This window comes from Paroedura picta, chromosome 4 (assembly GCF_049243985.1).
Source record: "Paroedura picta isolate Pp20150507F chromosome 4, Ppicta_v3.0, whole genome shotgun sequence".
In the NCBI taxonomy this organism is placed as follows: Eukaryota; Metazoa; Chordata; class Lepidosauria; order Squamata; family Gekkonidae; genus Paroedura; species Paroedura picta.
The window spans coordinates 139,335,126-139,352,205 of NC_135372.1; the positions used below are offsets into that span (position 1 = coordinate 139,335,126).

Consider the following 17,080-nt stretch of genomic DNA (forward strand, 5'->3'; position numbering starts at 1 on the left):
AGCAGGGCCAGAACTCCAGAAGCCCTCCCACTGCTGCCCCCTCCCCAGTCACCAGTTCATCCCTGGGCCAGACAGTGTCCCATCTAGACCTTGTGGCTGATGGGCCTCTCCTCCAGCTGTTCATCCAAACCCTTCTTGAAGCTCAGATGGGTGGGGCCTCACTGCACCAGTCATCTGGGGGCTAGCCAGAGGAGAGAACAACCGGCCCTGAACTGGCTGAAAGGTCCAATAAGCCTGCTGTATTGAAAGCATTAATTTATTAGACGAGTAACAAAGAACAGAGAATCATGCTAATTACAAAAAAAAAAAGGTTTTCTAAAAGAGTCCAAGGTGGAGGAGTCCTCGGTAGAAGACAGTTCCCTTCCAATGCTCAGCGGTTGCTTCTGGATTTGTTTATGTGCCCCCCTGAATTGCCCCCAGGCTACAAACAGCTGCGTGATCCACAGGAGAAGCCAGATCCTAGAGCTGAATTTGGGGCCGGGAAAAGCAGAAGCTCTCTGGGCAGACTTGCGGGGTGCTGGCGGTGGATAGGTGGTAGTGTGCGCGTGTTGCTTGGACTCCTGCCAGGCCGGGGATCGGGGCCCTTTGCAGCCGCCGTGGCTGTTAGATGACCGAAGGGAGAAGGCCGTCGGCTTGATAGAATATCTGACCAGTAGATAGTTCAGTGCCCCAACCACAAAACTGAACAGGGATAAAATCTGTGCTCGGGAGTTAGGGAAGTCTCTCGTGATATGACCACTGCAGATGCTGTTTACATCAAAGGCACATGCGATGGAGAGAGAACCATGACACAACAGCTGCTATGAAAGGAAAAGGGTGTGGAGTATTATGGGCTGGCTTCGTTGCAGGTCACAAACCACCAACGTAAGAAGAGCCCTGCTGGATCAGGCCAATAGTCCATCTAGCCCAGCATCCTTTCTTGTACAATCACCACGTTCTTCTGGAGATGTTGCCTCCTGGCACTGGGATCCAGAATTTTAGTGCGTCTGAATGTGAAGATTCCCCTCAGTCAACATGGCTAGGAGCCGCTAACGGACATATCCTGGGTCTCCACCCAATCCCCTTTTAAAGCTGCTGATTCACGTGGCCCTCCCTGCACCCTCCAGCAAGAAATTCCACATTTTCATCATTCTGTGTAAAGTGGTATTTCCTTTTGTCCATTCTGAACCTACTGCCCATCAGCATCATCGGATGCCCTCCAGTTCTAATATTTTGGGAGGAGGAGATGAAAGTTCTCTTTGTTAACTCTCACCACCCCGGGCGTAACTTTATAAACCTCTCTCAGGTCCTCCCTTAGCTGTCTCTTTTCTGCCCTCCCAGGGAAGGGGCTCCAACCCCCTCATCTTCTGAGTTGCCTTCTGCATTCTCAAAGGCCAGGGTCTTCAGGTGGTGGTCGGGGGGGGGGGGAGCCTGCTGCGTGCACAGACTTCCCACCGGGCCAGCCTCTAAAATCAAGTTACATACAGTTGAGTGATAAAGGGAGGCTCAGGTATGGGGTTACCTGCAAAAGGCACAAGAGGCCTTTAGCATTCAGATCGGGCCAGTGGGGAAGAGGAGGGCTCATGTTCCACTTGCTCTAATTGTTTGTGTGACTGCAGCAGCTCCAGGGAATTCGGGGCACGGGGCAATAAAGATAAAATCAGTTGCTGGGAAGGAGCGGTAGAGATGGAGGCAATTGCGGGAGCAAGCTGAGGGAAGCTTTTACTCAAAAGGGAAAAGGTACGCAGGGTTGTTGTTGTTTTTTTTTACAAGTATGCCTCTAAGCCAGCCTTTTTCAACGTTTCGACCCTGGAGGTACCGCAGAAATGTTTTCCAGGCTTCCCGGTACCAGGAAGTGATGTCAGCTGGCCACGCCTCCCCGACACGCCCCTGGAAGTGAAAGGAGCCTTGGGGGGGGCAAAGGTTGAAATTTCCTGGGGCCCTCCCCTTCCCAACCCCTCCTGCCCAAATCAGGGTAGCATTTTTTTTCACTCTAAAAAATTAGAACTTTTCCTTTAACAGAATGACAGGATGCTCCCCAGCTGCCATTTTGACCCCCCCCCCCCAAACACACACACCACAGTAAAATTGGACGGGCCTTTGTGGTACCCTATGGCACCTCAGTACTGTGGCTGGGAAACCCTGCCCTAAGCAAAATTTGAGGGTGTGGTTGGGTCCCCGAAGTTAATTGTTTTGGCAGGGCTGGCTCATGCTTGGAGACTTTACACTCTTGGAGACTTCGAGCGATAGGGTTGTGAGAGTCCTGCATAATCCAGGGGGTTGGACTAGATGACCTAGGAGGTCCCTTCCAACTCTAGGATTCTATGATTCTAGTGGCTGCACCTGCTTGTAGACCTCACCAGAAGTAGTGTGGAAACCTGACCCAACTCTGTCTACTCCTGCATAATGGGACCCCACAATCTCCCATCATTTCTGTGGAAGGAGGTATCAGAGAAGGTTTTAATGGTGCATGTGATGAATGAGCGCTTAATGCTCGCGGTCTGTAGCACACTAAGCTAGCATAGTACTGTGGTTGAGAGCGGTGGCCTCTAATATGGAGAACCGGGTTTCATTCCCCGCTCCTCCACATGCAGCCAGCTAGGTGACCTTGGGCTAGTCGCAGTCTTGTTAGAGCTGTTCTCACAGAGCAGTTCTCTCAGAGCTCCCTCAGCCTCACATACCTGACTGTTGAGGGGAGAGGAAGGGAAGGCGACTGTAAGCTGCTTTGAGAAACTCATTTTGGGCAGTGAAAAGCGGGGTATAAAAACCCACTCTTCACCATCCAAGATGCATTTTCTTCTGTGCAATGGTATAGGAAGACGCAGGTCTCTAACATGAGTGCTGATACATGTGGAATTGGGGAGACCATAGCTGTCTCGAACGAGGACACTGGACGTCTCCGATCCCATGCCCAGCTTCTCTGAGATCTCCAGGGATGGTGCTGAAGAGGTTTTGAAATGTCTGAGCAAGCTGGGCTTACTTGATAGGAACCTGCTCTTCTTACAAACGGCGCAGTTGAGATGGGTCATTTCTACTGTGAATTCAGCTCCGTGGAAGAGCCTCCGCTTGGCATGCAGAAGGTCCCAGGTTCAGTCCCCGGCATCTCCAGTTAAAAAGGACCAGGCGGGAGGTGACGGGACCAACCTCGGCCTGAAGCCCGGGAGAGCAGCTGTCAGTCTGAGTATACACCGACCTTGTTGAACGAAAGAACTGATCCCGTCTAAGACAGCTTCATCATCTTACTTTCTCCCCTGAACGACCATGTTTATCCGATTTGTTTTGTCAGGTTCGTCCAGTTTAATTTGCCGGGTTATGCGAAAACACATTTTCCTTCTCGATGGGGTGGGACGAATCGGTGGTCGGATACCTCCCAGGGGCCCGAAACCCGACGAATGTTCTACTCAATTGTAGATTTCCTGGGACAGGAACTGGTGGGAGGGATTAGCGGTTGAGAAGTGGATCCTAATTTTCCTATGACACCGAGAGAAAATAACCAAGGATCCTGAATCAGACGCTGCCCCTCGTCTGCTACGAGGAACTGCAAAGTGAGAGTCCATTTATAAGAACGAAGTATATATGCCCTATAATATCCAAAGATTTTGCTGGCTGCTTTGGTGGGTGGTTTCCAGGAAGGGAGAGCTGGTGGAATCAAATGGAGATCTCCCCCCCCCTTGAAAAAAATGCTTTGTCTCTGGTCCTCAATGGAGTTTTGGGGGTGGGGATGCGATACACTTTCCCCTGAATTCATTCACAGCAAAAACTGCAGGTCCTTGAACGGCCTGGGCGGTTCAGAAGGCCAGCAAAACTGATATTTCGGCCTTGGGGGCGGCTTGAAAAGTACAGCTGTTCCGCCAGCGTCCTCCTAGGTGAGGCACATTTCGTGTCGCTTCTGCCGCACATCTGGGCAGCCGGCAAGCAAAAGGTGATCCTGCAGCTCTTGGCTTCTGCCCGATCCGGCCTCTGGATCACTTTCACTTACGCAGGCCTGCAGAAAAGGAGGAAGGAGAGCAAGGAAGTGGGGTGAGGAGACATATTGCAATGGAGCAAATCTGGATTTGGGACAGCTCTCCCAGCCAGGGGTAGTCAACCTATGGTCCTCCAGATGTCCATGGACTACAATTCCCATGAGCCCCTGCCAGCATTTGTCCATGGACTACAATTCCCATGAGCCCCTGCTCCTGCGTTTGCTGGACTGGCTCCAGATTGGGTTTGTCTTCTTAAGCACCATTTGTTATTCATAGTGTGCCTTCAAAGCAGCTCCCTTATGCTGTATTGGTAATCTTGACAACAGTCCTGCATGGCAGGCCAGTATTCGCTTTGGAAGTAGTAATTACGGGTGGGAACAGAGGAGTTCATATCGCACCTTTGCTCTGAACTCTTCAGGAAGCCTATGGTAAGCTTCTGTCTGTCTCAGTGCCTCATGTAAAAATGGAGCATAACCTCACGAGCCTACCTAACAGCTCCAGGGGAGTCAAACTGCAGCCCTCCAGATGTCCATGGACTACAATTCCCAGAAGCCCCTGCCAGCAAATGGGAATTGTAGTCCATGGACATCTGGAGGGCCGCAGTTTGACTACCGCTTAGATGATGAACGTGAAAATCTTGGATTACTAATGCATAAATATATGCTCTGACCCATCATAAGAGTATTATACGCCCCAGGGCAAAACAGTGCACTGGGGGTCTACCTGCAGAAGCACTCACAGGAATAAAAATGTAGCTTATCAATAAAATTAAGCGTAGATATATTGGTACTGCCCAAAAGTTTCTTTTTCTAATAGGCTCTATTTATGCTTCTGCCCACCTTTCATTAGAATTCTTGGAACCCAAACTCAAGTCAATGAGAGATTTTAGCACATAGACATTCTTACATTATATTTATTCTTAATCCAAACTGTCTACCGCACTGATTCATTTCTGTCTAGGTCTACATGCTATAATTTTCATATCTTATATCAGCCTTTCTTGACTTTTATATTGTTGAGAAAGCCCTGAAACCTTCTTCAGGCTTTGAGAAACCCCCTTTCGAAAAGGCACAATCAGGCAGAATATGGTTGGGAAGCAGAGCTGTGGACACGCCCACCTAAATTGTGGACACGCCCACCCTTTCCCTTCCCTTCCCCCCCCCCCCCCCGGGTCCATCATTAGCCATTATGGGAGCACAGGTCAGGTTGACATCAGCACGTATGTTCATATCACCTGAAAAATGTTTAAATTTTTTAGAAAATATATAAAAATTTAATTAACTCCCACCCATTCGGGAAACCCGTCTAGGGCCATCCTCGGGGTTTCACGAAACTCTGGCTGAGAAGACCGGTCATATATAAACATTCACGCATCACAAAGAGCCTAATGCTGGGAGCGACCGAGGGCAAAAGAAGAAGGGGACGACAGAGAATGAGGTGGCTGGATGGAGTCACTGAAGCAGTCGGTGCAAACTTAAATGGACTCTGGGGAATGGTGGAGGACAGGAAGGCCTGGAGGATCATTGTCCATGGGGTCGCGATGGGTCGGACACGACTTCGCACCTAACAACAACAACAAACCACAAACTATCAAGCAATACATAGATGAGCACAGAGACCTTATGCTCGTGGGGCCCTGGAGCAACTGTCCAGCATGCCTCTGTGCTAAGACAGCCCTAGCCTGCTCTGATGGGCCAGGACAGCCTGATCTCACAGGCCAATCAGGGTTGCCCCAGTTGGTATTTCTCAGCCAGGGTTTCATGGCCTGGAAGGCTTTCCCGAATCAATGAGAGTTCAATAATTTTGCATCGATATTTTTAAATTTGTTGAACATTCATCGGGTGAGAGGACCATATATGGCAGCAGTTCTCAACCGCCGCCGCTCCGCAGCTTCTACAGCAGGGGTGGCAGCAGCACACATGCGCACATGCGGCAGCGCGCATGCGCAGAGGCCGCCATTGCTCCTGCTGCAGGGGTTGCGGAGCGGTGGCAGCAGCCAGAGCGGCAGCGGCATGGCGCTGGCCTCCTCCACGCCACCTCCGTGCCACTAGTGTCACAGGAGCAGCGGCGGTGGTGGCAGAAGTGGTGACGGCAGCATGGTGCTGGCCTCCTCGGTTCCGAGGTGGCACAGAGGAGGCCAGCGCCATGCCACCACCACCGTGACCCCCCCAGGAAAGACCAAATGACCCCACAAGGGGTTGTGACCCCCAGGTTGAGAACTGCTGATATATGGTCCTATCGACCCACCCACCCCCTCCCAAAAGGGCCAATGAAGGGCCTGGAGGGGGTGGGAAGGGGAGGGGCCCAAAGTGGGCGTGTCCACAGCTCTGCTTCCCGACCATATGCTGTAGGATCGCGCCACTTCTGGGGTTTCTCGAAGCCTGAAGAGTGTTCCAGGGGGTTTCTCAAGAGTAAAAGAAGTTGAGAAAGGCTGGGTTAGATCCATGGGGTGCCCTTTAAACGCATATGCAAGTGCTTTTCCCTCCCTGCTTCGGCTTCTGTCCACCTTCTGGGGTTGTAAATCAAGCAGCTGCCGAGGAACCTCCAGGGGCTCTGCATACGCCCTCCTTCCAGAAACCTCCTGTACGGAAAATCAATATTTAATCTCTTACCCCATCCATCCAAATGAGATGGCAGTTGGGAAGGAATTAAATCCTAAATTCCAATCTCCCCTCCCCTCCCCAGTGCACCTTAATTTTAGCATGCAGGGGTTATCCTCATCCTGCATGGGGGATTCACAAAGTTCGTGATCCTTTGTACTGGCGACGGGGAAGAAAAAGTCCGGTGAGCCCCAAATGTCTCCGAGGGGGAGGAAGGGTTGCTTCAGCACTAAGTTGTAGCTGCTCGCCTCAATCTGCCATATGCCCTGTTGTCAAAATGTTACAGCTGCAGGGGTAGTTTTCATTGAGGTAGTGAAGAAAGTCAACCCCTCATAGATTAAGGTTCTGTGGCTGGGTACAATCATAGAATCCTAGAGTTGGAAGGGACCTCCTGGGTCATCTAGTCCAACCCCCTGCACTATGCAGGACACTCACAACCCTCTCGCTCCTCCACTGTCACCTGCCACCCTCTTGAGCCTTCACAGACTCAGCCTCTCCAGGTAGAAGGAGACAGGAGCAGGAAGCACACCTCCCCTGCCTGGATGGGGTGCAGCTTACGGCTGTGCCTGCAGCCAGGAATCTGAGGGTGATCTTCGATGCCTCCTTATCGAGGAAGGATCAGGTCACAAAAGTAGTCCAAGTGGCATTCTTCCATCTACACCAGGCACGGCTACTAGTGCCCTACCTGTCCTCGGACCACCTGGCCACGGTGATCCATGCAATGGTCACTTCCAGACTAGACTTCTGTAATTCGCTCTATGCGGGCCTGCCCTTGCCTCTCACCCAGAAATTGCAGTTGGTGCAAAATGCTGCTTTTAAGAGTCCTCATGAGGTCATCTTGGAGGGCCCATGTCCAGCCTATGCTGAGGCAGCTGCGTTGGTTGCCGATCAGCTTCCAGATCAGGTTCCAGGTTTTGGTAAGGCCATTTGAGGCTTGGGTCCCACCTATTTGAGGGACCGCTTGTCTCCTTATGGCCCTCGCAGGGCTCTTCATTCTGTGGGTAGGAATCTGCTGCTTGTCCCTAGACCCTGGGAGGTACACATGGCCTCGATCATGGCCAGGGCCTTTTCAGTCCTGGCCCCAACCTGGTGAAATTAGCTCCCGGAAGAGCTAAGGGCCCCGCTGGAATTATCAATGTTCCACAGTAAAATGGACCTCTTCTGCCAGGCATTTGGTTGAGGCTGGGCTCCCTCTCTGTACAGGACTATGGACCTCTGTTGGGCCAAATTCTTTCTGAAGCTACCTCCTGAAGGGTTGACAGCTATGCATGGGGGGGGGGGGTTGGGGGAGTGGGGAATGGAGTGGGTATCCTGCAGACAATGATTTACCCCCATCTGGATTTGTGTGGGTATTGTTTTTATGTGGCGTTTTTAAATCTTACGTAAACCACCACGAGCTGGTTTCATAACACAAGGCCCAGAAATTTGTTCTTGATCGTATCTGTTATGTTCCATTCTCAAGGCCAGGGACAATAGTTATATCACGCCATTGTTTATGTTGCCAGAGGACTGAGAAAGAAGGGGAAATTGCCTTTGGTAACCATTTCCCGGTGACTTGGCATAATGGCAATGGGGTGGGGTCCTGTGGGATGTGCAAGGGGGTGGAGACCCCAGGTTATTGGTTTGACCCAAAATGCATCATCTTTCCCGGCCTTCAATGGAATATTATAAAGTCTCATGCAATCCTTTGTTCTGTACACAGATTTGGGGGAATTGGGATATGCTCGTTGTGTCTGTATTTCTGCTGCAGTAAAAATATAAAAGGTTTTACTCTCAGTGTGATTGTTGCGACAACAAAGGGACCTAATTTGGACGTTTGGCTATCAACCTGGTGTAGGGTCAGAATCAAATAAGGAAAAACTACTGGCACAGAAATGTAGCATGAGAGAAGGATAGACTGCAGATCTTTTCCCTGAGTGCTAGCTTTCTTGGTGAGGGCTTTGTGTGTGTGCGTGTGTGGGGGGGATTTTATTGTACAGAGGAATATTCAGTTATAGTTTGCAGTGGTACAGCCTAGATCAGGGGTAGTCAAACTGCTGCCCTCCAGATGTCCATGGACTACAATTCCCAGGAGCCCCTGCCAGCATTCGCTGGCAGGGGCTCCTGGGAATTGTAGTCCACGGACATCTGGAGGGCCGCAGTTTGACTACCCCTGGCCTAGATCACGGGAGATAGTTCCAGGTTTGTAGCCATGTTAGTGAGCTTGCTGTTGTGTTTAAGAGCTTGGCCTCTAATGTGGACAGCTGGGATTGATACCCCGTTCCTCATCCACGTGAAGGTAGCTGAGTGACCTTGGCCTAGTCACAGTCCTGTTAGAGGTGTATTCACAGAAAAGTTCTGTCTTGAGCTCTCTCAGCCCCACCTACACGCTGTGAAGTAGGTGAGGCTGAGAGAGCACTGAGAGAACTGTAGTGGCCCAAGGTCACCGAGCAGGGCTCATGTGTTTCAAAGGGGCTTATAATTGTCTTCCCATCCTCTCTCCACAGCAGACACATTAGGAGGTAGATGAGGCTGAGAGAGCTCTGAGAGGACTGAGATTAGCCCAAAGTCACCTAGCAGACTTCAAGTGCCTCACAGTAGCTTACAATCCCCTTCCCTTTCTCTCTCTACAACAGACATTCTGTGAGGTAAGTCACGATGAGAGAGCTCTGAGAGAACTGTGACTGGTCTGAGATCAACCAGTTTACTGCATGTGGAGGAATGGGGAATCAAGCCCAGTTCTCCAGATAAGAGGCCGTCGCTCTTAACCATGACACTACGCTGGTTCTTGATGATTGCAGGGTATATTTATTCTGCTCTGGTTCGGCCTCACTTGGAGTCCTGTGTTCAGGTTTGGGCACCACAGTTGAAGAGGGATGTAGACAAACTGGAGCGTGTCCAGAGGAGGGCAACAAAGATGGTGAGTGGATTGGAGGTCAAGACATATGAAGAAAGGCTGGAGGAGCTTGGTCTGTTTAGCCTGGAGAGGAGACTGAGAGGGGATCTGATCACCATCATCAAGTATTTAAAAGGCTGCCATGTAGAGGATGGAGCAGAGTTGTTCTCTCTTGCCCCGGAGGAACAGACCAGAATGAATGGGATGAAATTAATTCAAAAGAAATTCCATCTAAACATCCGGAAGAAGTTCCTGACAGTCCGAGCACTTCCTCAGTGGAACAGGCTTCCTCGGGAGGTGGTGGGTTCTCCATCGTTGGAGATTTTTAAACAGAGGCTGGAGAGCCATCTGACGGAGAGGCTGATTCTGTGAAGGCTCAAGGGGGTGGCAGGTGACAGTGGATGAGCGATAGGGTTGTGAGTGTCCTGCATATTGCAGGGGGTTGGACTAGATGACCCATGCGGTCCCTTTGAACTCTGTTATTCTGTGATTCTAGAAAACAATCAAAATATTTCTTGTCCAGTGGCCTCCCCCTTGTGATCTTTACAGTGGTCCAGATATTCTAATTACTCTGTTCTCCACTACATAATTCATTCTTATCATTACTCCATATCCCGTATTAAACTCCTCCTCACCTCTATGTGTCGACTGCCACATATTAACTATGGCCATGAATCTATAAAAAATTAAAATCCATTATATATCTTTAATGGCCGTTTCCTTGGAGAAGAAAAAGGTGGCTTTGGAGAAGGGAATCTCTCTGGCAACACATCCCTGCTGCACACACACACCCCTCCGGCCACTACTACCCCCCCCCCCCAAATATCCAGGAATTTCCCAACCTGGAGTTGGCAAGGCTGTCACGGTGACTGAACCAAAACATCTGCCGTGTAGGCTGCAGAACATGCATGTGAGAAATGGACCTTTCCTTGGAAAGCAACCCCCCCCTCCCTGGTGCTCAAATTGGGGACAGGAGGTTCCAATTAAGCAGAATAGCTCACTTTTCACTACCAGGAGTCTCAAAGTGGCTTACAGTCGCCTTCCCTTTCCTCTCCCCAGAACAGACACCCTGTGAGGTGGGTGAGGCTGAGAGAGCCCTGAGATTACTGAAGAAGAAGAAGATTTGGTTCTTATAGGCCGCTTTACCCGAAGGAGTCTCAAAGCAGCTTCCAATCCTCTTCCCTTTCCTCTCCATGTGAAGTGGGTGAATCTGAGAGAGCCCTGATATTACTTAAGAAGTAGAGACACCCAGTGAGGTAGGTGGGGCTGAGAGACCTCTGACATGACCGCTCGGTCAGAACAGCTCCAAGACAGCTGCGACTGTTTCAAGGTCACTCAGCTGGCTGCATGGAGAGGAACAGGAAATCAAACCTGCCTCACCAGATTAGAAACTGCCGTTCTTCACTGCATTTTCTGAAGGTAAGGGCTGTTCGCAGGTGGAACATGCAGCCACGGCAGGTGGTTTGGATGAGCACCTGTCAGGAAGGGGTGATTTTTTAAGTCTCGGAGAAGGTGGGGGTGCTCTCTGTCTCCGTCAAAGCAACTGCTTCTTGCTGTGCATCTCAAATTGGCTGCCAGCTCCCACCGTCTATCTCCTCCCCCCTGGTTTTTAAAGCTGAAGTTTTCCCTGGGGACGGGCCCTTTTCCTGGCAGGTGGTTTCAGCCACTTAGCTTGGATGACCCCGGCCTTCTCTCCCCCTAGCTCCTCAAGCGCAAGTTCTCCAGGGAGGTGGGCCCTTCTTTTCCGAATTAAGAAATGTGGCTTCAAAGAAAGGGAGAGGTGAGAATTCAGAGGAGGGGAAGCAAGCAGGAAATGCAGTGATATGAATCCCTCCCCCTTCCCCCAGCCCTGTCTGCATACGTAAAATCCCTTGCTGCTCATGAAAGGCTACATTAATTTAACTCCTCCCAAATGCTCCCCCTTGTGTGGACCATGTGGTCCCCAGATTAGTGACAAGAATGCAAATGAAAGACAGGGGGCCTGTGGAATGCGGCTGCAGCAGTCCCACCGCAGGAACGCAAGGCCCGGGCAGTTGTAACTCTGCCCACTGCCAGCAAGTTTCTGGCCAGGATCTAAGACCATCAGCCCTCCTGCATCAGGGTGGTGTTCCACCTGGTCCAGCCTCCTGTCTCACTCAGTGGCCAACCAGTTCCTCGGGAGGGCCAACCACAGGGCACAGAGGCCCAGGCCTTCCTAAGAACACCAGAAGAGCCCTGCTGGGTTTGGGCAGGAGCTATCTAGAACAGTATCCTGTCTCAGACAATGGCCAATCAGTTCTACTGGAGGTCCAACCACAGGGCAGAGAGGCCAAGGCCTTCATAAGAACATAGGAAGGGCCCTGCTGGATCAGACCAGTGGTCCATCTAGACTAGCCTCCTGTCTCACCCAGTGGCCAACCAGTTCCTCTGGAGGGCCAACCACAGGGCAGAGGCCGAGCCTTCATAAGGGATGTCAGAAGAGCCCTGCTGGATCAGACCAGAGGTCTATCTAGTCCAGCATCCCATCTCACCCAGTGGCCAACCAGTTCCTCTGGAGGGCCAACAACAGGGCAGAGAGGCCGAGGCCTTCATAAGAACATCAAAGGAGCCCTGTTGGTTCAGACCAGGGGTCCATCTAGCCCAGCCTCCTGTCTCACACAGGGGCCAGCCAGTTCCTCTGGAGGGCCAGCAACAGGGCAGGGAGGCCGAGGCCTTCATAAGAACATCAAAGGAGCCCTGTTGGTTCAGACCAGGGGTCCATCTAGTCCACCATCCTGTCTCACACGTTAGCCAACCAGTTCCTCTAGAGACCCAACAGCAAAGCACAATGGCCAAGGCTCTCTCCTGATGTTTGCCTCCTGGCACTGGTATTCAGCTGCCTCATACACCTCGAGGCATGCCTAAAGGATTTCAGCAAGATCCCTGAAATGTCTCCGGATTCCTGTTCTCGGATCCTCGTGATCCTGGCGCCAGCCCCGGAGTCCCCCCCACCCGAGGTCAACCGAGCCATACTTACAGGTAGGTCTGCTTGAACAAAAGGTTGGAGGGCTTTTCATTGACATGGTAGAGAGGGAATGGATCAAATCCACCAATGAAATCAACTGAAAGAAACAAAATCACAACTCAAACCATAACGATGGAGCAATCAAAAGAAAGCAAAGGGGGTGGTGAGGATGGCCAACAGGGAAAGCAAGCCACGAGACCATGAGAAGGGAAGTGATGGGAAAAGGGGGGGGGAGGGGACCTCCGACCACAACCGAAGACACAATTCAGCCATGTTTGGGTACACACAGATCCTAAGGAGACAAACATGGCTAGTTTCCGCACAGGTGCTTTGGGTTCATTTTGAGACTGAAAGAGCTGCAATCCCCACCCCTTTTAAGCCTGGGGGCCCCTGTGGGGATCTTGACCCCGAAGGGTAGGTGCGACTGCAAAATGGCTGCTGCTGCAGGAGGCAGAGCAAAGCACAAAATGGCTGCCACAGGAGGTGGAGTCTCACGTACCCAGGAATCCCAAGCGCCAGGGGGAGGAGTCCGGGAAGGAATGCAGCCGGCATGGCTGGGGCAGCTCCAGTTAAAACAACATTCTTTTAATCGGAGGGGCGATCCGATCTCCGGTGGCCAATCAGAAGCCCTACTTCGCAAGAGCCCCACCTACCCTCTAAAAACTATTGGTGGGCAAAAGGCACCACTCTGGTGACCAGGGCTCAGATCTTCCACACCTGTGAACTGTCCTGTATTTCCCCACCTTTTCCACGGTCAAAGTGGCATGGATGATGTGCAGAGTAAAAATGGATCCCCCCCCCCCAGTCCTACCCACGTTGGGACCCTTTCCCCTGCATGCTCCCCACATCCGCCGCTTGCCTCCCCCCTGTGTCAGAAATGTCGCTATAGTTTATGAATGGGGGTGCCCCAAAATCTTCTGGTGGTGCAGGGGGGGGATGATGGCCATGGGGGTATCAGGGCAGGGACACTGTGTGGGAAACCTGCCATGGAGATCTTCCACAGTAACAAGAGCCTCGTCATTGTGTGGGAGCACCCACGTTTAGCTAGGCCAGATCAGTCCTGGAATTACTTGGGATTTCTTGTCCCATTCTCTGCTTTTCCCTTTTATCCTCGTAGCAACCCCGTGGGGTTGGCTGGTTTGTTTGTTTGTTTACGTATTTATATACTGCTGCACTCCATTTGGACTCTCTTACCCCACAGGGATGGGCATGAACATGGAAAATGCGGTTCGTTTTGTGGCCAAACCGTGAACTGAACCTGGAGGCCCGCCAGTGAACCAGACTGGTTTGCCGTTCGTGAATCTGCAAACCCCTTCGAAAAGGACCTCTTGAAACAGGGTTTGTAGAAAGCCTCCCCCAAAAGCCCCTGAGCAATGGACAGCAAGCCACTCGGCTGTTCCTGGCTGGTTTGTGCCGTCTCTTCAAACTTTGTTCTGTTGATTCAGATCAACATGGCGACCCACCTGAATCTATAGAAGATGGCATTTGGGTAGGACGGACTCTATGACATTTTATCCCTCTGAGGTCTCTGCCTTCCCTAGGACACTTCCGCAAACCCCCAGGAATTTCCCAACCCAGATTTGGCATCCCTACCTTAAGGAGGGAGGTTTCAAACTTGACTTAAAGGGGTGGAAGGATGAATGCTAGAGAGCCAGTGTGGTGTTAGTGGTTGAAGAGCGGCAGCCTCTAATCTGGAGAGCCAGGCTCCTCCCCATGCAGCCAGCTGGGTGACCTTGGGCTGGTCACAGTCCTGTTACAGCTGTTCTCCCACAGCAGTTCTCTCAGAGCTCTCTCAGCCTCACCTATCTCACAGGGTGTCTGTTGAGAGGAGAGGAGAGGAGAGGAGAGGAGAGAGGAGAGGAGAAAGGTGTTTGCAAGCCGCGTTGGGGCTCCTTCAAGTAGTGAAAAGTGGGCTTGAAAGGAACTCACTCTTCTTCTTCTCCGGCTTGCCTTGTTGTTTCTAATGCCCCTCCTTCCTCTGCCCCTCCTCAGGGTGCTCTGCCTAAGCACTCGACAAATGTGCTTCTGCCCCAATAATCGCTTCCCGCTTCCTATCAAAGGAGCCTTCTAAAAAGTAGCCCACAAAGGGAAGAGAAAATGAAAAGGCAGGCTCCAATTTGTTCGGGTCACTGCAAAGTCTCACCACGGAGAGTGTGAAATATTGATGTTTGTCGATGTTAATTATTGAGGATGGCATTTGGGGCTTGGAATCCAGGAAGAGGGGAGGAGAGCAGATTGGATGGGGCTGGGAAAGGAGGCCTGAAATTAGGCATCGTGAATTGGTAGATCAATCACACACACACTCTACACACACACACACAGGCATCTCTTTTTGCATTCAATTTGTACTGAGTTTTTCCTTGAGATATACAAACTTTACACAGGCTTATATAAATATATACCTCCATGGTGGGATCTAGGCTCCCTAATTCAAAGGTTTTAAATTCCAAATGGACTTGCCTACATTAAACAAAAACAAAAATCATAATCATAATTCAGGGGGGAGGAGGAGGAGGAGGAAAATCTTTAATCCATCCATTCTGAGCATTATTTTGGGTCTTGGAAGGGTGTCTCCCCCCCCCCCCCTTGTGGAATTTTACACTGATCACTGGCTGGTTTTATAACCTCTGAGTTTGGTTTACAGCAAACAGAATCCGAACCAGGGTCACTTAAGACATTTTGTTGAACTAGCGTAGTGTGGTGGTTAAGAGTGAGGGCTTCTAATCTGATGAGCCGAGTTTGATTCCCCGCTCCTACATATGCAGCCAGCTGGGTGACCTTGGGCTTGTCACAGACCGGATAGAGCTGTTCTCACAGAGCAGTTCTGTCAGAGCTCTCTCCATCCCACTTACTTCTGTTGTGGGGAGGGGAAGGGAAGGTGATTGTAAGCTGCTTTGAGACTCCTTCTGGTAGAGGAATGCAGGGTATAAAAGCGAACTCTTCTTCTTTATAGTTTATAACAATGAGGGCTTTCTTTTCTCCTGAAAAGAGAGAGCCAGTGCAGTGTAGTGGTGAAGTAATCTGGAGAACTGGGTTTGATTCCCCAGTCCTGGTCCACATGCAACCAACTGGGTGACCTTGGGTCAGAGTTCTCTCAGCCTCACCTCCCTCACAGGGTGTCTGTTGTGGGGAGAGGAAGGGAAGGCAATAGTAAGCCATTTCGAGACTCCTTTGGGTACTAAAACAGCCTTATTCCAATCATGGAGTTATTACAGGACTTCTTCCCTCTGAAGATTTCAGATCTTTCCCCGATCCATTTCTATTGGCTCCCATGTGCAGGGATAAAGAGCTGAGTCCAACAGATCCCTTCCTGTAGTGGTACAAGGAGCTTTCCTCAGACAGAATTATTTTCTGTGAAAGTGGGCGGGGCCAGATAGGGCTTTTGCCCAGCAGAGCGTCTGATTGGCCACTGCAGTTCTGATTTGCTGGACAGATCTTCAAAATGCTTCTTAAGAAACAGTTGCAGTCAAAGCAGAAGCAGCAGCAGCAGAAGAAGAAGAGGAAGAAGAAGAAGTTGGTTCTTATATGCCGCTTTTCTCTACCCGAAGGAGTCTCAAAGTGGCTTACAATTGCCTTCCCTTTCCTCTCCCCACAACAGACACCCTGTGAGGTGGGTGAGGCTGAGAGAGCCCTGATATTCCTGCTCGGTCAGAACAGCTTTATCAGTGCTGTGACCAGCCCAAGGTCACCGACCTGCTTGCATGTGAGGGAGCACAGAATCAAACCCACCTTGGCAGATTAGAAATCCACACCTAACCACTACACTAAGCTGACTCTTGCACAAACATCTTCACTGTGTTATTTTGTGTGCATGGACAAAACTATTTTAAAACCATTTGTTCCTGTTAAACAGAGCTTCTGCCTCCTGTGGCAGCCATCTTGTAGCTGGCTCCGCCTCCTATGGCAGCCATTTTGTAGTTACACCCACCATGTGTCAGAATCCCAAAGGTGCCTTCAGGTTTCAAAAGACTGGGTTCCCTGTTCTAGGGTAAGGGGACTGAACCCCCATCTTGTGGTTTTTGATCGGAGGACCATTATACACCATCAGGTCACTCAACGATGTTACAGTCACTGGGGAACAAAAATGAAGGTGAAAATGTCTCATTATAACCTCCTTTGTCCTACGTGGTATCCTGTCAGTCAGAGGCTTCGGGTGTTTTGTCCTTGGCAGAAGAGCATTTGATCTAACCCCACTGTCAAGGGTTTCCCAGGATGGAATACTTACAGCTATCTTCTTCTTCTGTAAAAACACTGACAACATAACAGGCGTAGACGAAGCCCACCAGCTGAAAGACACAAGCAGGAAGAAATCGATTTGACGTCATGGGTTATTGCTCCAATGACTGAGGAGTGGGGAATCTCAACTGCACGTTACACCATAGATGTCAGGCATTTGGATGGCATTTGATTTTCACTGGTGTCTTCTAGGCACCAGGTCTCAGAATCGCCCTGGGAGAAGGTGCTGGAGATCAGAGCCACCCGTGTCAAGTCCCTGTTAAATTCTCAACAAGCAGACTCATTGTTGAAGGAAATCTCTTTATTGAGGAGAATGGCGAACAGACAGCAAGGTGAATCCTTGCTAGAACTGAAAGCAAAGCTAGCAAGCAAGACTAGATGGTTTCTCTAAACCTCTTTCCCCAATTTGAAAATAGGCGCACTGGTAGAATTGCCAAGCCCG

General features: G+C 50.6%; 1 protein-coding gene across 2 annotated transcripts in view; it reads right to left on the bottom strand.

Annotated features, from left to right (window-relative positions):
* Positions 1–238: 238 nt before the first annotated feature.
* NKAIN4 (sodium/potassium transporting ATPase interacting 4) overlaps positions 239–17,080 on the bottom strand; it is an 86,872-nt gene continuing 70,030 nt past the window's right edge. The window contains exons 5-7 of one of the 2 annotated variants that reach the window (XM_077335835.1): positions 16,628–16,688; positions 12,415–12,499; positions 239–3,964 (exon numbers count right to left, since the gene is read on the bottom strand). In XM_077335835.1, coding sequence (XP_077191950.1) covers positions 3,955–3,964; positions 12,415–12,499; positions 16,628–16,688 — 156 coding nt within the window. In that variant the 3' untranslated portion in view covers positions 239–3,954. The remainder of the gene's footprint in view (positions 3,965–12,414; positions 12,500–16,627; positions 16,689–17,080) is intronic. The other variant, XM_077335836.1, reaches the window with a different exon arrangement.